The sequence below is a fragment of the Cannabis sativa genome, chromosome 2 (assembly GCF_029168945.1).
Source record: "Cannabis sativa cultivar Pink pepper isolate KNU-18-1 chromosome 2, ASM2916894v1, whole genome shotgun sequence".
Taxonomy (NCBI): Eukaryota; Viridiplantae; Streptophyta; class Magnoliopsida; order Rosales; family Cannabaceae; genus Cannabis; species Cannabis sativa.
The window spans coordinates 60,023,020-60,048,479 of NC_083602.1; the positions used below are offsets into that span (position 1 = coordinate 60,023,020).

The following is a 25,460-nucleotide window of genomic DNA, read 5'->3' on the forward strand; positions in this document are numbered from 1 at the left end:
AACAAGCAGTTACAAGCAGTGTCTGGGTATTGTAAATCTTGAAAGATTGAATCATTTTAGGTGTCGTTTGGCAACACTTATATTTTTTAATTTTTTAATCACAAAATGAAAGTAAAATTTTTGTTTTTAAAAAATTTATTTTTGAAAAACAAAAATGCGTTCTGTAACCACTTTTGTTTTTCAATTTTAAAAATAGAAAACAAAAGTGTGTTCTATAAAGTTTATTTTTATTTTTATTTTTTGATTTTATTTAAGTCGGGTCTAGGTCCATGGTCGGATTCGGGTTCAAGTCAAAAGTCGGGTTCAGCGCCAAGGCCGTGGGGAGGGAATTTGGGTCCGGGTCTGGTCGTAATCAAAATATTGATTAAGAAAAAAAAAACTGTTTAAAAAAATATTGAAAGTGATTTTTTTTTGTTTTTAAAATTTTGATTTCTAATTATAAAATTGAAAAGTAAAAACAGTTTTATAGAACATGTTTTTGAAAAATATTTTTACTTTTCTACTTTTAAAAACAGAAAACTGATTAAAAAAGTGTTACCAAACGCCACCTTAGTTAACAATGTTTTTCTCAGTAGTGTTTTTTTATTCATGTCTTCTTCTAATTTTTGGAGATACTCGGATAAATAATATTTTCATGGCGTGTCATCTTCGAGTTTTGGCCAAATGGCGTCTAGAATCACCATGTTAATGGAAAATAGGTGCTTTTTCTACTGTCTTGCTTCTGTGCTTCCTATCACGACAAGTGGATGTTCACTTCACTTATGTATTTTGACACTTGCCGTAAATAACAAGTCTAGATCGACTTGTAGTTTGAGTAGCAGGATTGTAAAACAGCGCAATGGGTTTGCCATGTTTTCAGTAGCTAGACAATTGAGTCCCACGAGTCTCTTATTGTGAATCTTTTCCTACTCTTGTGTGAGGAGTGCGTCCTATTCGGGCAATGTTTTGAACCATTGCAACATAGCCATTGGATGTTGGTAAGAAGGCATGAGGTCAGAGCGTTGGATATAGCTACAGACGGATGTTTGAAGCCCTTTTGTGTGTATTTCGATCGTAATAGTGTATGAACTTGCGAGATACTAGTAGAGATTTGTTATTTTTTCTTGCATGAATATGCTGCTTTTCATGTGTAAGAGTTTGGCAAAAGGGTAGTCTGAGTAGAAGCCAAATTCTTCGGATATAGTCTTGCCATATCCCCTCACGAGAGCCGAATGAACTTTTAGGGCTTTTTGGATTGCTTTAACCCTTGGATTTTTGCTTTTAACAATTGTTTTGGCATCACTAGAAAATGTAGTGATAATATTCTTTTCTCTTTCATGACCCAGAAGCCAGCTGAAGCATAGGGAGAAATTTAGCCCCTTTCATGCAATTTCTTGGCAGAATCCATAACTCTAAGTGTTAGCTATATTGAGGTAAGCTGTTGATGCCTTTTTCTTTGATTTTCAATAAGTGTTGATTTTTGGTTAGGGTTTTGGGATTTCAGAATTGTGATGTTGAGCTGAGTTTAGATGATGTTTTTAGAATTGTTTTAGAGTATGCTTGAGCTTAGGTTAGGAGATATAAGTGGTTATTTGAGTTGGAGTTAGAAATTTTAGGTTAGGATCTTGATTTGTGGTTCTAACATAGAATTTTGTGAGATTTGATGAATTGTTGTGTTTTAATGTGTGGGATATGTTTTATTTGGGAAGTTTGTGCAGGTATGGAAGAGATTTGTGTGGTTTTTGGGGTGAAAACCAAGTTTTCCATTTCTGCCAACTGAGAAATCGGTTAACCGGTTTTACAGGTGTTGTAAAATCGATCAATCGGTTTTGCGAGGAAGGGAAATTCTAGTTTTAGCCTCAAAATTGGTTTTGATTTGGGGTGTCTTTCAGAGCTTAGATTAGGGTATTTTAGCGATACTTGAATTGTTTTAATCCAGTAGGAAGTTAGATGTCCGGTTACGAAGATTAGGGTTTGATTTCGGAGATTGAATAAGTTGTTTATCAAGTTTTGGTTGTCGTGACATAGGACCCGCGATCATCAAGGGTAATTCCACTCAGGTCGGCCCGCACACTTGATCTCTGGACTGAGGTAAAGGGAAGAGCAAGGTTGAACAGCCTTGAGTTTGAGGTCATAGCAACAATGTACATATCAGCCGCAGTGCCACGGCCTGGTGGACAGGATAACCCATTTTGATTGGATTTTGAAGTATAAACATACTTTGTAAAAGTACTTTTGGTTCCGAATGTATAACATTTTGGTAACAGGGGATCCACGTAGATATTAGTACTTATCTTTATAAAAATTATGCGTTTGTTTTTAATTGCAATATTTTAATTAGTCACACTTTTTGTATAATTATATAAATTAGTAAAAGAGTAGTTCTATAAAAGAACACACGTGGCATCCATGTGGGATGGAGCGTTACAACATGGTATCAGAGTGACCAAGATTTAAAGATCCTAAAGACTGGTATGATATGCACATTGGCTGTGAAGACTCGTTCGACCCATGGTGCAGTAAGTTTTAATTGCTAGATTATTTGTTAATTACCTACTTATTTGGAATATGCTAGTTATTAGAAAAGTATAGTGAATGGTGATATGTTTGGGAATGCATTGAAATACTTATTAGTATTGTCATGTTTTGGGATATGTTAAACAACATAATTATGGTCGCATGTGTATAGATCATGCACCTGAGGTGATCCGGTAGGGGTAACCGCGAGATTGCTGGGCTTGGGGTTGGCAGTGAGGGTGAGAATCCTCCACCATCACCAAACTGGGAAGAGTTATATGTCGCGATGCAGGAGACCATCCGGCAACAAGGTGAGCAAATCCGAGAACTGAGGGAGCAGCGAGCTCAGCCTACTCCAAATCCAAATCCTAATCCTGATCCTCCGGCACCTCTGGTAGTGCCACTGGATGTAGGAAATCATTTGGAGCCGTTGTACGAGCAGTTCAGAAAGGAAAACTTGTCAGTATTTAAGGGTGGTGCTAATCCACTCAAGGCAGAGCAATGGATGAGTATGATAACATCCATTTTTGAGTTCATGCGGGTGGAGAGTAATGATCGGGTCATATGTGATATTTACATGCTACGAGAGGATGCCCACATCTGGTGGGAGATTGTGTCTCAAGGTCATGACCTAAATAACATGACCTGGGATGCTTTCCGGACATTGTTTTTCAAAAAATATTATAATGAGTCTATCTGAGCAGCAAAAGCTGAAGAGTTTATACGACTAACTCAGGGTAGTATGACAGTGACAGAATATGCCACAAAGTTCGATCGGCTGGCAAAATTTGCTTCAGATGAAGTGGCTACTGAGGCCGTTAGAAAGGCTAAAAATTATTCAGGGGTTTGATGAACACTTTGCACGAGATGGGATTGTTACTGCCAAACAACCTGGGTTTGTTTGAACCTATGCACGAATAGTTGAGTTGGCCCTTGCTGCTGAGGGTGTAGAAGACCAGATACGAAAGAAAAATATTGCAAGGAGGGATTCATGGAAGCAAATGTCTAGTGCTGGTTCTGATAAGGGTAGTGACCTTGGCGATCGCAAGAAAAGGTCCAATGATCCATCAAATACAGGACCAAATAAGAGATTCCAAAGCAACCAAAGTTTTCGTCGTGGTGGAAACGAGAATTGGAAGGTGTAAAAGGCGTCACCAGGGCGAGTGTCAGGCTAGGGCCTGCTTTCAGTGTAGGGCAGTGGGTCACTTGAAAAGAAACTGCCCGCAGTTGATGCGACCGGAATAGAAGAAGGATAATACACTTGCTCCTGCTCGGGTATTCGCTCTGACTCAGGTCGAGGCTGATGATGGTCCTTCCACTGTGACAGGTCAAATTTATGTTGCTGGTACTGTATTGACTTCTTGTTTGATTCTGGTGCGACACATTCTTATATTTTAAGTAAAGTAATTGAAAATTTGAGTGAACCTAGTGATATGCTATTGGAAATTATTTTACCAGGATCTTAGATCTACTCACAAGTATGTTGTTTAACACACTAAATATGAACTTTCTAAAACGATAAAATAAACACATATAAAGTTAAGAAAACCTTACATTGATGCAGCGGAATTAATGTCTCCTTCCACTCAGATCTCTAACCCTTGTATCCTTTCTGTCGCAGAGTTTAATCAAGATTTGAGCCCGAATGTCCTTCTCTTTGAGTTTGATCCTTCACAGTCTTCCAATCTATGATTGAGTTACCACTTGCTGTGTGTGGGCACTTACTCTATCACTAGGGTCGAAATTTAGGAAGAGAAAAGAGAGAGAGGGGTTTCGGCCAAGGTATAGAAAAGGGAAGGCTCAGTTTTTCTGAAGAGAGAATTTTCTGACAGAAAAGGTTATTGAAAACTTGTTATTTGACTGAGCCATCACTTTCTATTTATAGGCAACTACTAGGTTTAGGTTAGGAATTATTTGGCATTAAAATAATGAAAATATCAATTTGAAATACCACATAAGGTGGCCGGCCAAGGTGTAAGTAATGGGACCCACTTGATTTTGCAGTTTTAACAAATTTTATTTCTATTTTCTCAAAAACGCAAATTTTCCAATTCTAACCATTTAAATGCCAAAACTAATTATTTAATAACTAAAATAGATTATTAATAATATTGTCATTTAATTTAATTATTAACTAGACATATAAAGTCCATTAATAAATAAACCTAGAATCTCTTTTCTTTACATTTTCGCCCCTGCTTAGTGAAAATTCACAAATTAGACATAGTCTAACTTTAGAATTATAATTGATCAATCACGAATCAATTAACGAGTCTTACAAGCAGTATGTTCTCAACTAGAATGGGGACCATGGATCTATATGCTGAGCTTCCAATAAGTGAACCGAATTTACCAAGTAAATTCCTACTTATTAATTCTTCGTTGAATCCACTCTTAGAACTTAGAATTGCACTCTCAGACTTATATAGAGCATATTATATGTTCCACGATATAGATATGCTATCTCATTTAACCATTGTTATAATCTTATTGTGATCAAAGATCCTCTATATAGATGATTTACATCGAGATGGGATAATTTTACTGTTCTCACCCCTCAATGTATTTTGCCCCTTAAAACACTTAGCTACCTGTAAATGGTGTTTAGTGATCTAAGAATTAGTCACTTAAACAAGAGCTCATCCACTTACTTCTATTTGCTAAGCTCGAAGGGAATCATCACTTGACTTCTATACACCAGTAGAAGCTATAGATTCCATATTTATGTTCAACACTCCCACTCAATCATACTATCATGTTCCCAAAATATATGTATCACCCTGACCCAAAAGTAGGCTTAACTAATAAATCAAAGAACATGAATAGAACTCCTGAGTTGAGCCTAAGCATATCAGGATTTAGATTCTTTTAATCTTAAGATCAACTACTGATATTGACTTGGAAAGATATAACGGTAAGTTTATAATATCTTAACTAAGTTGCAATATCGGTCCAGTCTAATGTATACTCCATACATTCGAAACTAGTATACTTTACTAATTGTTGGGTTTTATGCCCTAAATAAAACTCTTTACAATCTGATTAGTTATCAATATAAGAAATTTGAAGTGATTGATGTTTGCATGAATTTTACATGCTAATGGTTTAATATGTTTATTACATTTGCACACAGAATCAGTTAAATCCAGATCATATGTTTATTCACAATTACAGTATCGTCAACACAGTGGAATGTGATTGTCACCATATGAATCAAAAGACTTGGTCCCTGTTTTCTCAGTGTTATTGAATTCACACTAATGTGATAACCAGCGATGATGTATACTTACATTTGGAGTAAGTGTTATGTTCTTTCCAGGACATTAGTAAAGTATACTAGTTTCGAATGTATGGAGTATACATTGGACTGGACCGATATTGCAACTAAGTTAAGATATTACAAACTTACCGTTATATATATTTTTCCAAGTCAATATCAATAGTTGATCTTAAGATTAAAAGAATCTAAATCCTGATATGCTTAGGCTCAACTCAGGAGTGTTATTCATGTTCTTTGATTTATTAGTTAAGCCTACTTTTAGGTCAGGATGATACGTATATTTTGGGAACATGATAGTATGATTGAGTGGGAGTGCTGAACATAAATATGGAATCTATAGCTTCTACTGGTGTATAGAAGTCAAGTGATGATTCCCTTCGAGCTTAGCAAATAGAAGTAAATGGATGAGCTCTTGTTTAACTGACTAATTATTAGATCACTAAACACCATTTACAGGTAGCTAAGTGTTTTAAGGGGCAAAATACATTGAGGGGTGAGAACGGTAAAGAAATCCCATCTCGATGTAGATCATCTATATAGAGGATCTTTAAATCACAATAAGATTATAACAATGGTTAAATGAGATAGCATATTGATATCGTGGAACATATAATATGCTCTATATAAGTCTAAGAGTGCAATTTTAAGTTCTAAGAGTGGATTCAACGAAGAATTAATAAGTAGGAATTTACTTGGTAAATTTGGTTCACTTATTGGAAGCTCAGCATATAGATCCATGGTCCCCATTCTAGTTGAGAACATTCTGCTTGTAAGACTCATTAATTGATTCGTGATTGATCAATTATAATTCTAAAGTTAGACTATGTCTAATTTTATGAATTTTCACTAAGGAGGGGTGAAATTGTAAAGAAAAGAGATTCTAGGTTTATTTATTTATTAATGGACTTTATATGTCTAGTTAATAATTAAATTAAATGACAATATTATTTAATAATCTATTTTAGTTATTAAATAATTAGTTTTGGCATTTAAAAGGTTAGAATTGGAAAATTGGCGTTTTTGAGAAAATAGAAATAAAATTTGTTAAAACTGTAAAATCAAGTGGGGCCCATAAACTACACCATGGCCGGCCACTTATTGTGGAATTTCAAATTAATATTTTCATTATTTTAATGCCAAAAAATTCCTAACCTAAACCTAGTAGTTGCCTATAAATAGAAAGTGATGGCTCAGTCAAATAACAAGTTTTCAATAACATCTTTTGACAGAAATTTCTCTCTTCAAAAAAACTGAGCCTTCACTAGTTTCTATACCTGGCCGAAACCCTCTCCTCTTTTCTCTTCATCAATTTCGTGACCCTAGTGAAAGAGTAAGTGCCCACACACAGCAAGCAGTAACTCAATCATAGATTGGAAGACTGTGAAGGATCAAACTTGAAGAAGAAGGACATTCGGGCTCAGATCTTGATTATACTCTGCGACAGAAAGGATACAAGGGTTAGAGATCTGAGTGGAAGGAGACATTAATTCCGCTGCATCAATGTAAGGTTTTCTTAACTTTATATGTGTTTAATTTATCGTTTTAGAAAGTTCATATTTAGGGTGTTAAACAACATACTTGTGAGTAGATCTAAGATCCTGGTAAAATAAATTCCAACACTAATGTCCTGGAAAGAACATAACACTTACTCCAAGTGTAAGTACACATCATCGCTGATTATCACATTAGTGTAAATCCAAAACACTGATGAAACAGGGACTAAGTCTTTTGATTCATATGATCACAATCACATTCCACTGTGTTGACGATACTGTAATTGTGAATAAACATATGATCTGGATTTAACTGATTTTGTGTGTAAATGTAATAAATATATTAAACCATTACCATGTAAAATTCATGCAAACATTAATCACTTCAAATTTCTTATATTGATAACTAATCAGATTGTAAAGGGTTTTATTTAGGGCACAAAACCCAACATATGCTTTCAAGAGGCTTTGGTACTTTACTGCCTACTGGAGAGTTGGTCATCTCCAGCAGGTGGGTTCGATCCCTTCCAGTATTCGTGGAAGGAAGAGACCCGTCAATTGATCTAATAGAGTTAAATCTTGAAGATTTTGATGTTATTTTGGGTATGAATTGGCTTGCAAAATATAACGCAACCATTGATTGCAAGAGAAAGATAGTAACTTTTCAACCAAAGGGCGAGAACCCATTTGTATTTGTGGGTAAAGTGCAAGGATTTCAGATTCCCTTAATCTCAGTGTTGAAGGCAAGAGATTTATTATGTGAAGGGTGGATTGGTTTCCTAGCAAGTGTAGTGGATATTACAAAGGAACCACCACCGGGACCGGAACATGTACCAGTGGTTTGAGAATTTTTGGATGTCTTTCCAGAGGAGCTACCAGGGTGACCACTGAAGCGGGAAATTGATTTTGAAATTGATCTAATACCAGGGGCAGAGCCTATATCAAAAGTTCTTTATAGGATGTCACCTGTAGAGCTAAAAGAGCTGAAAGTTCAGTTATAGGAGATGTTGGATCTAAAATTTACTAGACCAAGTACCTCACCATGGGGTGCATTGGTTTTGATCGTGAGAGAAGTACAAAACTTTACGGATGTGTATTGATTACCGAGAGTTAAACAAATTGACAGTGAAGAACAAGTATCTTCTGCCAAGGATAGATGATCTGTTTGATAAGTTGCAGGGAAAGACCGTCTTCTCCATGATTGATCTTCGATCTGGTTATCACTAGTTGATTATTCGGGAAGAGGATATTCCCAAGACAACTTTTTGTACCCGATACGGACACTATGAAATTCTGGTAATGTCTTTCGGATTAACAAATGCCCTAACGACATTCATGGACGTGATGAATTGAGTGTTTAAAGACTTTCTGGATGATTTTGTTATCATCTTTATAGATGATATTCTAATCTATTCCGACTCGGTAGAGACCCACGAGAGACATCTTCAGATGGTATTGCAACGCCTCAGGGAGCACAAGTTATATGCTAAATTCAAGAAATGCAATTCTAGTTGTCCCAGGTAAGTTTCTTAGGGCATGTGGTGAATAAAGATGATATATTGGTGGATCCAGTAAAAATTGAAGCAGTATGGGACTAGCCTCGACCTAAGTCTGTAATTGAGGTTAGGAGTTTCTTGGGATTAGCAGGATACTACAGAAGATTTGTTGAGGGGTTTGCTAAGATTTCTACGCCCTTGACAGAATTGACTCGTAAGAATTGTAAGTTTGTTTGGACTGATAAGTGTGAGAATAGTTTCCAAGACTTGAAGCAAAGATTAATTACCGCTCATGTGCTAACTTTATTGGTTAGTGATGAAAAATTTGTGATTTATTGCGATGCGTCCAAACAGGGGTTGGGTGGTGTTTTCATGCAATCTGGGAAAGTTATTGCTTATGCATCCAGGCAACTAAAAGAGTATGAGTAGCGGTATCCTAACTGGCAGTAGTTGTTTTTGCACTGAAATGGCGTCATTATTTGTATGGTGAGAAGTGCGAAATCTACACCGATCACAAGTGCCTCAAATAGTTTTTCACTCAAAAGGATCTAAATATGAGGCAACGACGATGGTTAGAACTGGTCAAAGATTATGACTGTGAGATTATCTACCACCCTAGAAAAGCAAATGTTGTAGCGGATGCTCTAAGTCGAAAAGGCCCAAGGCAAGTTTATGAATTGAAGAAGATTTCATCAAAGTTGGCAGAAGATATGGCTAGAGCACAGATTGAGTTTGTGGTCGGAAAACTTGCTAACATCACACTATAGTCTGATTTGCTAGAAAGAATCAAGGCGGCCCAACAAAGTGATTCTGAGTTACAAGAATAAAAAGAGAAACTTGAAGCTGGGTCAGCAAAAGACTTTTCACTTTCATCTGATGGGTTATTACGATACAAGAGCATGATTTGTGTACTGGCAGAAAAAAATATCAAATAGGAGATTCTTGAAGAGTCTCACACCACACCGTACTCTTTACACCCAAGAACAACTAAAATGTATCATGATGTGAAGGTCCTGTACTGGTGGCCAGGTATGAAGAGTGACATTGTTGAGTACGTGTCAAAATGCCTAACTTGTCAGTAAATCAAAGCAGAGCATCAGAGACCGGCGAGTTTACTTCAGCCTTTGAAGATTCCTGAGTGGAAATGGGAAGACATCACCATGGATTTGTGGTGGGATTGCCCAGAACGATAAGGTACTATGATTCTATTTGGGTGATTGTGGATTGATATACAAAGTCAGCACACTTTTCACCAGTGCGAACAACGTATACAGTAGATCAGTATGCTGATCTATACATCAAGGAGGTAGTTTAGCTTCATGGTGCCCCAAAGTCGATAGTTTTAGATTGGGATCCAGTTTACGTCTAAGTTCTAGGAAAGTCTGCAACGAGCAATGTGTACCAAGTTAAAGTTTCGTACAACCTTCCATCCCCAAACTGACTGTCAGTCTGAAAGAACTATTCAGATACTTGGGGATATGCTAAGAGCGTGTGTAATGGATTTTGAAGGTTCTTGGAACAAGTATCTTCCTCTGATCGAGTTTTCTTATAACAATACTTATCAGAGTACTATTGGCATGGCACCATACGAGATGCTTTATGGAAGAAAGTGCCATTTGCCCATTCACTAGGATGAACCCGGTGAACGTAGGTATCTTGGACTTGAGGCAGTCCAAAGAACAGGTGAGGCCATTGAAAAGATTCGAGCTGGTATGCTTGCCTCACAAAGTAGACAGAAGAGCTACGCTGATCTAAAGCGCAGGGATATTGAATTTCAGGTTGGGGATTTTATTTTCCTTTGGGTATCCTCAATGAAAGGAATTCAGAGGTTCGGAAAGAAAGGGAAGTTAGGCCCCAGATTTATTGGCCCATTTGAGATTATTGAAAGGGTAGGTCAAGTAGCCTATTGGTTAGCCCTACCCCCTGCTTTATCTGGGGTGCACAATGTGTTCCACATCTCAATGCTTCGAAAGTATGTGTCTGATACGACTCATGTTTTAAGTTATGAAGATATCAAGCTTTGAGGAAATTAGAAGAAGTATCACCCAAAGTCATCTCTTCTTCTTCTTCTCTCTTTCGTGACCTAGAAGCCAGCTGAAGCACAGGGAGAAATTCAGCCCCTTTCATGCAATTTCTTGGCAGAATCCATAGCTCTAAGTGTTAGCTATATTGAGGTAAGCTATTGATGCCTTTTTCTTTGATTTTCAATAAGTTTTGAGTTTATTTTTGGTTAGGGTTTTGGGATATCAGAACTGTGATGTTGAGCTGAGTTCAGATGATATTTTTAGGATTGTTTTAGAGTATGCTTGAGCTTAGGTTAGGAGATTTAAGTGGCTGTTTGAGTTGGAGTTAGAAATTTTAGGTTAGGATCTTGATTTGTGGTTCTAACTTGGAATTTTTGTGAGATTTGATGAATTGTTGTGTTTTAATGTGTGGGATATGTTTTATTTTCTATATTGTATTGTTTTGGGAAGTTTGTGCATATATGGAAGAGATTTGTGTGGTTTTTGGGGTGACAATCAGGTTTTCCGTTTCTGCCAGCTGAGAAACCGATTAACCGGTTTTACAGGTGTTGTAAAACCGGTTGGTTTTTCCAGCAGGGGAAAATTCTAGTTTTAGCCTCAAAACCGATTTTGATTCGGGGTGTCTTTGAGAGCTTAGATTAGGGTATTTTAGCAATACTTGAATTGTTCTAATCCAGTAGGAAGTTAGATGTCCGATTACAGAGATCAAGGTTTTATTTCAGAGATTGAATAAGTTGTTTATCGAGTTTTGGTTGTCGTGACATAGGACCCAGGGTCGTCGAGCATAATTCCACTCAGGTCGGCCCACAGACCTGATCTTTGGATTGAGGTAAAGAGAAGGGCAAGGTTGAACAACCATGAGTTTGAGGTCGCAGCAGCAATGTACATATCAGTCGCGGTGCCACGGTCCGGTGGACAGGATATCCATTTTGATTGTATTTTGAAGTATAAACATACTTTGTAAAAGCACTTTTGGTTCCAATTGTAAATATTACGGTAACAGGGGATCCCCGTAGATATTAATACTTATCTTTATATAAATTATGTGTTTGTTTTTAATTGCAAAATTTTAATTAGCCATACTTTTTGTATAATTATATTAATTAGTAAAAGAGTAGTTTTGTAAAAGCACACACACGTGGCGTCTCTGTGGGACGGGGCGTTACACTTTTTTTTTCAATGGGTAGTTGTAAAGTCCCGAGCCTTGATGGTATGTCAGCTTTGTTCTTTAAGACTTATTGGAAATCTGTGGGCGAGGATTTTGTGAGGCAGTGTTGGACTTTTTTTAATTCTGGTGTTATGCATAAGGGTATAAATGAAACTAATGTTGTCATCATTCCAAAGGTCCCAAACCCAAAAAGAGTGGCTCAGTTTAGGCGCATCTCACTGTGCAATGTTACTTATAAAGTTATTTCGAAAATCATTGCTAACAGAATCAGACAGGCTCTTCCTAGGCTGATTTTCCCTACTCAGGTTGTCTTTGTCCCAGGAAGAAGCATATAAGATAACAATGTGTTGGTCCAAGAAATCATCCATTCCTTTAAGCTAAAAAAAGAAAACGAGGGTTGTTTTACTATTAAAATTGATCTGGTGAAAGCCTATGATAAGCTTAGCTGGCAATTCATTGACCATGTGATACGCAGTTTCAAAGCCCCAGTCAAGTTTTGTGGTTGGATTCGCCAATGTATCTCTACGATCTCTTTCAACATTTGCCTGAATGGGAGAAATGTTAGTAGACTTACTCCTGAATGTGCTATTAGACAAGGGAATCCCCTCTCCCCTTATCTCTTTATCTGGGTAGCCGAAATCCTCTCGCACGTCCTGAAAAAGGCCTTGGATTCTGGTTTCATTAGAGGAGTCAAGCTGAGCAGAAATGGCCCCCGCCTATCCTATTGGTTAATAATGATCAGGCCAACGTATTAATAAGATGAAAACCTCTATCTTCTTCAACAATAACACCAGTGAAGGGATGAAGCGTGGTATTAAAGAGGTGCTTGGGATAAACGTAGGGATGTGCAATATCAATTATCTTGGTCTCCCACTGTTTCGGAATCATTGTAAAGATGCTGACTTTAACTTCATTCTGGATAACTTAGTCTCAAAGCTTCATGGTTGGAAGCTGAAGCCATTGTCTAAAGCTGATCGGGCTACTTTAATAAAATCAATGGGGCTATCCTTACCAGTCTATGCTATGCAAACCACGAAGTTCTTCAAGAGACTCACATTTAAAATTGATGATATGGTTAGGGATTTTTGGTAGGGCCATGAGCTGGGTAACTGGGGTTTATGTCTTAAGGCTTGGGACCAGCTATGCCTACCTAAGTCTAGAGGTAGGCCCGGTTTTCGGAAGACGGTGGAAATGAACCAAGCGTTCCTTGCCAAATGGGGTTATGCTCTTATAACTGACAATCAGTCATTGTGTTGTAAAGTTTTGAGAGCAAAGTATTTGAAAGGCAAGTCGTTCTTCAAATGCTCGTCCAAGAACTCTGACTCATTGTTTTGGAAGAATGTTGTGAAGACTAAGGAAATTCTTTCCAGAGGAGCCTGTAAGCTCATTACAGATGGCAAAGATACGAAGATTTGAGAAGACCCGTGGGTAATGCATGGTCGGAGCTTGTTCACTCATCCTTTAAACGATAGACCAGAGGGGTTGGAAAGAGTAGCGGATCTACTAACAGACAATGGAAATTGGGATGTTCCAAAACTTCAAAATCTTTTGCATCGAGAGTCCACTATTAATATTCTCAAGGGTGGAAAACCAGGAGGCCGAGGTAGAGACAAGTGGATTTGGACTAAAGAACCTAATGGTCTCTTCTCTACAAAGTCTGCCTACCTTCTCCAGGCCTTGAATCACGCTCCTCCTAGCAATGTGGCTTCCGCCTTGTGGAATAAACTTTAGAACTTTAAAATCTTAGAAAGACACAAGGTCTTGTGGTGGAGTATCCTCTCAAATGCGTTGCCTGTCTACTCCATTCTTGCTAAAAGAATGCAGATTCAGGAAGTTTCGTGCCCCCTGTGTGGTCATGGGAGGAAACTATGGAGCACCTCTTCCTCTACTGCAACTTTTCCTCCCACCTCTGGCATTTGTCCCCCTGGGGTGTGATGCCAGTCATGGACTCTAGGACCCGAATGTGAGATTGAGTTAAATTCTTATGGGGACTAAAGGATAAAGGGGTGGATACAACTAAATTGTTTCTGTATGCTTCAATTGTAGTGGACACGATTTGGAAGACCTACAATGAGAAGATTCACAATAACTTTGTTTGTAACATTAATCATTGTATTGACTATATTTTTTTGTGTTATGCAGATCATGTTTCTTATTTGCTTCCTTCGCCGATGACGTTTGCTTCTCCTAGTTGGTCCCCCCGGATGACTGGATCAAGATCAACTGTGATGCCAAAGTTGGTTGTGATTCAATGTGCGTTGTGGCGGTGGCTAGAGATCACAAGGAGTCAATTTTGTGGGTGGCTACCAATCAGCTCAACTTCTTTGATCCGCTTATTGAAGAAGCTGCAACTTGTTTATTAGCCCTAGAGTCAGCGGTCCTTTGGAAGCACTCTTTTGTCTTGGTTGAGAGCGACTCCGGAACAATTATTAAGACCCTCCAAGGTTCTATATCAGTTTGAGGTATTAGTAACTACATAACTCAATTCATTTAGCTCTCGAACCTTTTGATTGGATGTAATTTTGCGTTCATCTCTAAAAACTGTAATTTTGTAGCCCACAATATTGCTAAGTGGGCTTTTGCTACTAATATTACTGGAATGGTTGATCATTCTTCCATTCCAGTAAACCTTTTGTGTAACGACCAAGATGCCTACCTCGTTTTTATTTATATAATCCTAGTTTATTAAATATTTTTTTTTTTCTTAAAATGGATTTTTAGTATAAAGTACTCGAAAAAAAAAAGAAAGAAAAAAAGAAGCCAAATTATATGTCCTAGATAACGACAATAAAGTGTGAGGAAACAAGAACGTCGTTTTATAAATGAGGCCTCAACCAGCCCTGCGCTAAAAATAAAAGCCCTTCTTCAGAGCAAACTTGAAACTGAAAATGGCGAACACTCTCGTAAATAGAGCCGCAACCGATCGGAACCTAAACAACATCTTCAAGCTTTCATTGAACTTCTTCAGAAGTTTCAGTACTGAATCGCCTTTACCTCCTTCCCCAAGCCCTAGCGCTTCGAAGAAACCCAAACGCAAAAAGAAGAAAAATCTCTTCGAGGTGGCTCAGTTTCTGCCCAACTGGGGTCTTGGCTACCACATGGCCAAAACTCACTGGACTGGGGTCTCTTACGAGATTACTAAAATCAATCTCTACAAGGTATCTCTTTCTCTTGTTCGAGTTCCTTTTACTTAATTTTAAGCCTCAATTACTCCTTTTCCCATCATTTGTTACTACAGTTCTTGAAATAATCTGCTAGAATAACCGGTTAAACGTCAAGAATTGCTTTTCCTACACGGGTTTTAAGGGTTTAAGAATTTAGAGTTAGAAGGTTTAGTCTTTCTTTATTTCCCTATTATGGGTTTTAAGGGTTTAAGATTAATCTGATTGGTCTTGTTTCAGGATGGTAGACATGGCAAGGCATGGGGAATCGTACATAAGGACGGTACGTATTTTTGCTTGTTGTATTGAGATTAGTTCTTGTTCTTATCGTTTTATGTAAGTTTAACCCTCACATTACTAGTTAAGCTACATTTCATTGTTAATAAAAGATGATATTTTTAGGTTTAAGGATATGTTTTATACATCATGCTGCCACTCAAAACATTCACAATCTTCACTCCTAGTTAAAGAAGAAAAGATGAAAAAGAAAAAGAGTAAATTGATTATTGTATGGGTTTCTGTTTAGGAATGACGCAACTGTGAATTTGATAACAAGTTGATGAAGTGGAAGTGTTTATGCCAACGAAATGGGATTTTTCCGTTTCCACTTTTTGGTTTCATACTTTCACAAAAAAGAAAAAAAAAAAATTACTGCTTTCATCCCATCCCTTGAAAAGTTGGAGAGATGGGCTAGTGATTCCTTAAGCTTTGGAAGTTTTTCTTATCTTTGTTTAAAGTTTGAAGTATTGGTTCATCTGCTGTTCATATGTAGCAACTGCAAGATACAATGCTTAGTGTTGATTTTTATGTATACGTTGATGAAGGTAAATCTGTAGAGAGTAAGAAATCAGAAGATATGTATAGAGATAGAGAAAAAGTACCGACCTAACTATTGTTAAAAAAAAGAAAGAAAAAGAAAAAAACATTGATGGACGTTGTTATATTTAAGTTTAAAATCGTTTGGATACACATAGAAAACTGAAGAATTTCTGTGTGAAATAGAAACATCATCATGCTCTAATGATGGTGTTCATCTTACATTTTTGAAACAATAAGAACTGGCACTATAATGCTTGATCCTATTTGACTGGAACACTTCAATATTGAGTCATTCCTATCATCTTCTGTTTTCAAATACATGATGTTAATGAACCGAATTGTATGCAGGCTTAGCAGCGGCTGATGCTCCCAAGAAAATAAGTGGAGTACACAAACGGTGTTGGAAGTACATTCCGAACTTAATCAAATCGTTAGGGAGTGAGCCAAGCCTGGCTAAACCTTCAGAAAATGTTTCAAAAGATAATGCCCAAGCAGCTTGATGAAATTCCATTAGTATTGTAGGTACCGTTTTTTGGATTTGATTATTTATCTTTTATTAGCTCAGTTGCCTTACACACCATTGTAGCATCCTCGTTGTTTGAAATTAGAGAATTTTGGCGATGCAAATTGTTGTCAATGGACTGGTTTGAGGCAAGAATAGTTTTTTCTATGAGATTTCTTATCTTTTGCCGGTCCTAGTGCTGTTTGTTTTAGATGGTTCCAGGTTCTTTCAGAATTCATATCCAATAACAGTGCTTTAGCACCAGCTTTAGGCGTCATAGCTGGCTTAGTTCTGGATGTTAGTTTTGGATATTTCTATATCGTTTCCCTGAAAACTATTTACTTTACGTGTATTAATTTCATTTATACAAACTTATATGTGGAAGTGGTTTGTTTGCCATACAATGTTTGAAACTGATATTTCTAAGAGATATGGATCTAATAATGGGATTCCAAGCAAATTATGTGAGGTGATTGTGTAGCAGGAACCGAAGGGGACCCAGCTGGAAGTTTACAAGAGAATAACTCCTAGAAAGTGTAACTTAAGTAGGCCTAAGTTATTGGAACTTAGCATTGTCAAATCGATCCCTTCTATTATCAACAACAAGGGAAAGAGAAAAGGAAAAAGAAACCCAGAGAATTGCATAGACATAATATTTTGTTCGAATTAAGTCTGTAGTTTCTTCTTTCTCATTTATCAACCCAAATTTCACCCATTTTTAAAAACAGATCTAGATATTGAGGTGGGGACTAACTTTCCATGATGTAATTATCAAGCTACATCTTTTGGTGTCAAATACCTTGTCGGTTCTTCATCTCATTTACCAAGATGGAAAGCCAATATTAAAAGGAAAAGGCAAGACCATAAAAACGGTACTTAAGAAAAGGGATATAAAGAACTAAAGGGTAAAGTGAGGAAAATGAAAACGGTACAGGAAAAAGGGCTAAAAAAACATATAGGGTAAAGTGAAATGGAAGAGATAGAGATAGAGAAGAAAAGGAAATGTGGCAATGGTAAATAGCATTAGCACTAGCAGCACTAGAAAGAAGCAACTATCAATCAACTCACTCATTATGCCGCATGCCTAGCCTTTCACTTTCCCACAATCCATTCTCTCTTTAAAATAATAATAATAATAAAAGAAAATAGCAACAACACCGTTTCACTTTCCTTTCTGAGTGAGTCCTACAAGTCACTGCAAAAAAAGATGAGTGTGTAGGTTCATCCTTGAACACATGCCGTATACTAGCCCCCCCACATGCGGCCCCAACTGTAGTTTTTCTTGGGTTTTCCTTTTCGAAGACACTGCTCGAAACTGACACATGCAACTGAGATGGTAAAAAGAGATGAAAGAGGTATTGATGGATATTTATTTATTTACACATGTAGACTTGGTCATATAGATACAGAACAAGACAGAGAGAGAAATTGAGTCTGATATATTTGACAAACAAGAGGAGCGAAAAAAAAACACACACCAACAACTCCTACTACCCCACAACCACTGGTTTTCTTCCACTGTTTTACCTCTTAGAATTCATAATAGTTTAAAGCTCAAAGCTCTTTTAAGTTTAACCCTTTAAAGTTGAAGGCCTCGAGCTCAAACTTTGTTCTACAAGGCTTCTTCTTTTGATCATTTCATGACTTTTCTCTTTCTGGGTTTTAGTAGAGATGTCAGCTGTTGATGGGAGTCTAACCCACCATGATGATACAGAGGCTAATCAAGAGTGCCACCAACACCAACACCACCATCATCATCGCCATCGTCGATTTCGTCGCCCTTCTGTTGTAGCAAGAGGAGGAGGAAGAGGCAGTGAGGTACCACTCTCCGACGAAGATTCAGACGACCAGTCTTGGCATTCGCGGTTTGGGTCCGGGGCCGGAGGTCGGTCCCAGTTTTCTAGTGACATTGAAGGTTTGACTGACCTTCAAATAAGCTCTTCTTCCGAGTCAGAGGTGGATTTGGAGAGTGGAGCCTTGGAGATGAAAGTGCATTTTGGTAAGGCGGAAAGAAGAGATTGTAGAATTTGTCACTTGGGTTTGGAGAGCGAAAGCTCAGACTGTGGTGCTCCGATTGAGTTGGGTTGTTCTTGTAAGGGTGATCTGGGCTCTGCTCACAAGCAGTGTGCCGATACTTGGTTCAAGATCAAGGGTGACACGTTAGTATATTCTCTTTCTTCCCTTCTTTTCTTTATTATTTGGTTTTGGTTTATCGTTTCAGACAAATTTTGTGTACCCATATGTTAGTTTTCTAATAAGCTTGCTGGAAATGATCTTCTTCTGTACCCAATTTTGGTTCTAAGATTAAAGTACGAAGTGTTTCTCTATTTTACCTTTCAAATAAAAAAAAAAATAGTGCTAATTTTGTACGATAGCTCTGTTTGCTTTTAGTTGTCTTTGGGGAAACAGTGAAAATTTCTGTAGATTTTTGGCTTAAATTTCACTTTGTTCCATTCGAATAGACATCACATTGTAATATTGTATGTCATTTGTTTTTTTTTTTTTTTTTTGGATTTGACATGTTTTCTCGATTAAAGGTCATGCAATTCATTTCTATCCTTATCCATATTGAAAGAGTAGTATTTCCATTGTATTGAAATGAAGGCTAAGCTCTAAAGCTACCTACCAACTTTGTATACTTCATTCATTGATCTATGCCAAATGCAATTATAGGTGTAGGGTTCACATGTTACTTTCATGTAATTTGTTCTATAAATGTGATTTAACCATGCTTTTGCTTAGGAGTTGAAAAGTAGTATTTTCTTACACCATGTGAAACGTTTCTAGCATTCTACATTTCTTGCCATTTACTTTTGAAAGAACACTTTGCAGAACATGCGAGATTTGTGGCGTCATTGCCGTCAACATAGCCGGCGAAAGGATAAACGAGACAAACACTACTACTGTGACCGATCCGTTGACAATGACAACAGCTGGAGCTCCTGTGATCCTTGTAGAGACCATCTGGCATGGCCGCCGCATTATGAATTTCCTGCTTGCCTGCATGGTTCTTGCCTTTGTTACTTCCTGGCTTTTTCACTTCAAAATTCTTTGATGATTCCACCCTTATTACCTGTAAACCTTATGTATCATCCGTTTTTTTTCTCTCCTTCCATTATTATTTTCAATGGCACAATGTTGATTGAGTTAGAATCAACTCCATAGTCGATTTGTCGTTTATAATATACATAGCTAAGCTTCCATGGTTCCAATCCCAGACTGAATTTATTACGAAGGTCAGATAATTTTGGCCAAGTTGTTAAATCATCTTCGGTATTTTTCACCTGCAAGACATAATAATATGTAAAATTGTGATATTTAGATATCAGTGGACCCATTGTGTACCCGGAATGCAATCAGTGGTGTCCGTAAATTGGATTCTTCGATAAAGACTGAAAAATATAATGTGATATGATATCCAGTTGCCTTATCTATCTTTGATTCAATTCAACAAGTTAAATAGCAATCACTACACTAGTATCCCAAAATAAACCCCTTTGAATACGACAAGCAACTTTGCCCAAGTTTAGATCAGTACCACTAGTATCATCAAAATCTTAGGCCATATTATATAAGCAAACGATCAGAAATCATTGCTTTTTTTTATAACAATAATTATTAATAAATAAGTAAACATGTTGTGTTGTTCAACTGTCTTCAATTACATTTACCATCAAAATTAACGTAAGTGTGCACAACTTAGCAACTTAATTGAGTTCAAAACTAGTTGACATCCATGTCATTGTTGCTCTTTTTGAAATCAACAACAGCTTGATCAAAAGTTTCCCTGACATGCTTGCATACCAACATTAGATCCTGGCATGCATCTTTCATTATATCTGTTGCCGGCTCACCTGAAATTTGTGCAATAAACAAAATTAAAAGGTGACTAAATATAATACTCTTATTAAGAGTAACTAATTGACAGGAACGGAAAACATGAGCAACATAATACCAGCTGCTTACTTTGTTTAAAAAAATGCGGCCTTTATTCTAGAAGGCAAATCATAATAGGTCTACAGCTATAATCTAATGCTAGAAATGTCATAAAAGCAACATAGAAAATATACTTGCATACTCTATATTAATGTTCTGTTGGTTTAGGCATTAAAAAATGTTTTAGTTTGACCCTAGTTAAAATATAGATAAACCAAGACTGAGAGGTTGGAAAATGGGACTAGGTTCATGAAGATCACATTATTGAAGTACTGCCACTCGCTTTATTGGTAAGTGGTTACAGAAGAAATTTAAAACATAATCAGAGCCAATAATGTCACATCTATGGAAGAATTTAAAAAGACAGATTAATAAGCACAGCACAGCAATGTATTGTCATGATCTCCATTAAAGAAGATTGGGTGTACCTGTTGTCTGAATTCTAATGTTAACACGATTGTCTGAAGGATGGGGAATGCTGTATCCACAGAATGTTACTCTTGGACTGCAACATAAGAAATCAGCTGGTTTAGCATCTTATTGAACACCATACTCACATTACATGAAGCATTATCGAATTCGAATAACAAAAGATTAAGTTAATTAAGAACAAAATCACTCTAACCCCTCTTGTCAAAGCAACAAGGAAAACACTAGACAAACTCTTTACTACTGATATAGTGAAGTAATTTTATGAGTAGTTCAAAAATTGACTTGAAAGTTCCGATTGTCATCAATTTCACAAGAGTATTGTCAAGTACCACCAATATTACCTAACACCATAAAGTATCCGTTTTAATAATAATACTGAAAACCGCCAAACACTCCTAAGGTGTCACCTAAAATGCTAAATAACAATGTTGGTTTCACAAAATTAAGGAGGGTTAAGAAGTCAAAAACTCATGGAACAATCTCAACATTGAAATAGTGGCATATCCAAAAACAAGGAAACACAGTTCCTAATCCTTCCTGACTTGCTCATAAAGGGTCAAACTCTCAGCTTGTTTTCTTTTATGACTTTCGATCCTTCTCCTTTGTTTTTTCTCACATAATCATAACAGAACATAATCCAACACATATCATCTCAACCTATGGATTTTGGGGACAACATATTATCTGACGATGTTGCTCCTAAGATTATCCTTGAAATCATACATAGGTCTCCCCTGCCAAGTTCTAATACGATTAAATGCTTTGACAATTATGCCATATTTTAAATGAATTAAATTTGAAAAAAAAAAGTCGTACAAAAAATTATTATATAAATGTTACAATACATAAAAGAGCACTTACTCCTGATTCAAAGTGAACCTAATTGAGTTTGCCAATGTATGATCCTCATCCGTCAAAGAAAATGATGATTTACTAAGATCTGAAAACGACCCGTGTTCCATAACTCCAGAAAATTCTGCGAAGTTATTATTCATAAAAACCCAAAACAAAGATTTCCACAATAAACATACTCAACATACAAATTCCACTATATTTATGGCCACACCAACAACAGTTTAAAATCACTTTCATCTATTCTAAAAGAATAAAATAAAAGGACAAAAAAAAAAAAACCCTCAAGAAATTTCAACAGCATCATAAAAATTTCAGTCCAATTACTTCTCTAACATTCAAAAGATTTAACACGAAAAACTTCAACCTTATAAACATATACTAACTCATACTCTTTTTGAAACATATATCGAGAAACAGAGCGAGAGAGAGAGGGAGTTTACCAGTATCGCCGGGGTTCTTTGAATCTTTAGAACGAGAGGAGGAACAGGAAGAGAGCGCCAAAGAGGAATTTGCTAATACTTTCTGAGTTTGAAGAAGATGTTACGAAATTTTTGTCAAAAAAAAAAAAGAAGGAAAATAAGGAATGTTTACGAAATTACAGTTTTATCCCAATTTATTAACCAATCAAATGCTGTTTAATTTCCACGTGGCATTATATTATTGGATATCTGTAAAACCCTTACTAAATTTTCGACATTTGTCAATGCTTTCACCAAATTTCCGTCTACCTTATATACACCCAAGACTTACTTCTTTAAACCCTAACTCGACTATATATAGCTGTTGGATTAATAAAGCTAGGGTTTTTATTCTTTTTCTTTTGGGCTAACAACACAATTACTGGATCTCGAGGAGTAAACGAGCAAGAGGGATTTTAACTCTGTATTGGATTTTCTTCTAAAACCCTTAGGTAGTTCGAGTACTTGTGCAAACCCCAATTTCACCATTTTGTAAGATTGTTGGTTGTAATTGATCCAATTAGGTATTATTTTGAAAGGGCTGATGATTTAATTGTTTGGGTTATTTACAGGTTCCAATGGCTTCCAACGATACTGCGTCTTCATTGGAAAAGGAACAGGTAATTCACTTTTCCAATTGGTCTTTCTTAATTTATACTGCTACTGACTAGGAAAAGGAATTTAAGCAAGTCTTGAGTTGAATATCGAAGTTTACTGAAGTTGGGTCTAAATTTTTTGGGTAATGAAATTTAAGTGGTGGTATGGAGGGAGAAATTTGCCAAAATAACCATTTCAAATATTAAAATTTACAAAATAACCTCGCTTAATTTACTCACAGTCACACAGTGTAAATCTATGGTCGTTTTGTAACCATAATAGTTGTTTATGGTCGGACATGAAGGACAGTGTAATTCATGGTTATTTCTTTTTGCTAATAAAAATTTTCATAAAAGTTATTTTTACAAAACTTGTGAGTGTTACTTAAATTGTTACCTCAATTTTAAGTTATTATTTTCTCATTCTTTCTTGTTTGATAAATGTTAATTTTAGTTATTGCATGGGTATATTTACAGATCTTTAGTATGGCAGAGAAAGAAATGGAATACAGAGTGGAGTTATTTAACAAGTAAGTTTCTTTTTGCATTGCAAGCCTCACCAGCACAATTATTATATTATCATAATGGGGGAACACAAACCTTTTTCTTATTTGGTTAACAATTGATAGTACGTTTTTATTTCGTTGACTGTGTGTGCTTTGAAAATTATATACTTATAACCTTTTATAAGGATGGTAAGCCTATAGCTTTTCCTTTCAAACTTTTGTTCCGGGCCTTAAATTGCGTCAGCTAGCTAATTGACTTCCATGTTTACACCACTGCTCTGAAGCAATGATATTTTACTTGCCTCTGGTGTCATAAATTTGATGGTTTAGCATTTTGATTCCCAATTTTTAGTGGGATGGTATGTTTGGTATCATAAATTTGATGTTTTTGCAGTTTACTCAATTTTGAGTGGGATGGTATGTTTTGGGGTATCATAAATTTGATGGTTTTGCAGTTTGATTCCCAATTTTAAGTGGCATGGTATGTTTGGGTGCAGTCATACTAAGCTGGGTGAATGTTGCACCCTTTTGCACTACTATTTTATTTTTTTGGTCACCTGAGATTGAGACTATCTGTAGGGCTTGGTGCCTTTGAGAGCTGGTTCTGGCCCCCTCATTGTAATGAAAGAACTTAAGGCAAATTGTCAATTAAGTTTTCAGTGTGGAATATTTAACGTCTTTATGCATAATTTCCTTTTTCAAATCCTTGTTACTCCATTCTACACATGCTTGCCTCAGTTTCCTATTTAAGGTCTAATCACTAATTTTCTTTTTAGTCCAAAATTATTTTGAACTCTTAAAATTTCCGGTTCAACATATGCATTTTCTGACTGTTTTTGATAAATTAATTATTTGTAGTAGATTGTTGCTTTATTTTACTTATAAAAAGAAATGTGCTGCTTTGTTTGCCACATACACAAATTTAATTGCTTCAGTAATTACAAAGTTCCTGACATACTATCAATTATTCATTTATATTTCTTCTGCTTTCAGGCTTACACACACGTGTTTTAACAAATGTGTCGAGAAAAAGTAGGTGAAACTTTCTATCGTATTTGTTTTACTTATTATTGTTGTTGTTGTTGTTGTTTTCAATACTTCTTTTATATAAGCCCATAAAAAGAATTCTTCACTATACTGTGATTTTGAACTGAAAGGTGTTCGTGATACATTTCTTCATGGTTTTAGGTACAAGGAATCAGAGCTAAATATGGGTGAAAACAGTTGCATTGATCGTTGTGTCTCAAAATATTGGCATGTAAGTATTGTGTATGCTCTTAGTACTGTAATATTTGAAAGTCAGAATTAGAAAAACAGTCATTGCGAAACATCTCCTTTGCTATACACCTCATTGTTTTGTTTGGTTATTTTCTTTCATTTTATTTTGTTGTTATAATTATCTCTCGAGTTCTGCAAGATCTTTTGACCTAATTCCTGGACTTCCCCTTCTAAAGCTTAGAAGTGATAACTTTTTTTTTTCTCCAAGTATGTTTGATGTTCCCTGCTTTCCTTTTTTTTGTACCATTCTCGAGAAGCCCCCTTTTAAAGTTTGCTGGGTTCATCTATTTAGATCATGTTAGCGCTTTGATTGACCTTTTTTAGGGTAATGAAGGGCAAATTATAATGAATTTTGATCAGAACAATCCTTTTTTCTTCCTCAGGTGACTAATTTAGTTGGCCAGCTGCTTGGTTCAGGTCGACCGGGAATGTGAAAAACTTGTCTACTCTGATTTTTGTTCGTAGATACAAGCCTTGAGTTGGTGCCTGATGACAGTGAAAATTGTGATTGCTCACTGTAGTGGTTTATTTATTTTAATGTATAAGAACTGGTGGCAGTTTTTAACTTTTGCTGCCATTTTACAGCTTATCATTTATTATGAAGAATTTTCCTTCCATAAATCACCACTTTAGCCATAAACATTGCTCAGATGATTTGAGAAGAATTGGTGGCAGTTTCTATTCTAGTTTGTTACTTTAATAATATAATTGAATTATTTTGATTAGAATTGATTGAAAAGTTTTACATTATCAGGGGCTCTTAATTCATTCTTATGTTGGGTCCAAAACCGAACTGAAGCTACGCTAAATTTAGTGCTTCGAACTTCCTTAAACCTAGGTCAAATTCTTATATTTATCAATTCTATAAATTACTCGTGTATAAGATCTGATATTGTATTATTGCAGTTCTCATCTTGAATGATTAAATTTAGTGTTGAAAATCGTGAATGGATCTTGGCC

At 36.3% G+C, this 25,460-nt stretch overlaps 5 protein-coding genes across 6 annotated transcripts; 4 read left to right on the forward strand and 1 right to left on the reverse strand.

Annotated features, from left to right (window-relative positions):
* Positions 1-12,716: 12,716 nt before the first annotated feature.
* On the forward strand, positions 12,717-13,373 carry LOC133034413 (uncharacterized mitochondrial protein AtMg00310-like). The gene is made up of 2 exons (XM_061109494.1): positions 12,717-12,935; positions 13,050-13,373. Exons 1-2 carry the CDS (start codon positions 12,717-12,719, stop codon positions 13,371-13,373), a joined length of 543 nt encoding a protein of 180 aa, XP_060965477.1.
* Positions 13,374-14,763: 1,390 nt separating this feature from the next.
* LOC115719071 (uncharacterized) lies at positions 14,764-16,838 on the forward strand. Its single transcript, XM_030647974.2, has 3 exons — positions 14,764-15,115; positions 15,359-15,401; positions 16,286-16,838. The coding sequence occupies exons 1-3, from the start codon at positions 14,846-14,848 to the stop codon at positions 16,435-16,437; spliced, it is 465 nt and encodes a 154-aa protein (XP_030503834.1). The 5' UTR covers positions 14,764-14,845; the 3' UTR covers positions 16,438-16,838.
* Positions 16,839-17,578: 740 nt separating this feature from the next.
* On the forward strand, positions 17,579-19,760 carry LOC115719070 (uncharacterized). The gene is made up of 2 exons (XM_061110698.1): positions 17,579-18,598; positions 19,272-19,760. The coding sequence occupies exons 1-2, from the start codon at positions 18,111-18,113 to the stop codon at positions 19,492-19,494; spliced, it is 711 nt and encodes a 236-aa protein (XP_060966681.1). The 5' UTR covers positions 17,579-18,110; the 3' UTR covers positions 19,495-19,760.
* A 252-nt stretch (positions 19,761-20,012) lies between these two features.
* On the reverse strand, positions 20,013-22,362 carry LOC115719072 (uncharacterized). The gene is made up of 4 exons (XM_030647975.2): positions 22,103-22,362; positions 21,669-21,783; positions 20,804-20,880; positions 20,013-20,293 (listed from the first exon to the last, which is right to left on the reverse strand). The coding sequence occupies exons 2-4, from the start codon at positions 21,767-21,769 to the stop codon at positions 20,163-20,165; spliced, it is 309 nt and encodes a 102-aa protein (XP_030503835.1). The 5' UTR covers positions 21,770-21,783; positions 22,103-22,362; the 3' UTR covers positions 20,013-20,162.
* Positions 22,363-22,427: 65 nt separating this feature from the next.
* On the forward strand, positions 22,428-25,228 carry LOC115719193 (mitochondrial import inner membrane translocase subunit TIM10). Of its 2 annotated transcripts, none has more exons than XM_030648138.2 (6): positions 22,428-22,572; positions 22,693-22,740; positions 23,194-23,246; positions 24,216-24,254; positions 24,411-24,480; positions 24,884-25,228. In XM_030648138.2, the coding sequence occupies exons 2-6, from the start codon at positions 22,699-22,701 to the stop codon at positions 24,932-24,934; spliced, it is 255 nt and encodes an 84-aa protein (XP_030503998.1). In that variant the 5' UTR covers positions 22,428-22,572; positions 22,693-22,698; the 3' UTR covers positions 24,935-25,228. The 2 variants fall into 2 exon arrangements, with proteins under 2 accessions (XP_030503998.1, XP_030503999.1); XM_030648139.2 differs by having other exon boundaries at positions 22,431-22,612.
* The last annotated feature ends 232 nt before the right edge of the window (positions 25,229-25,460 follow it).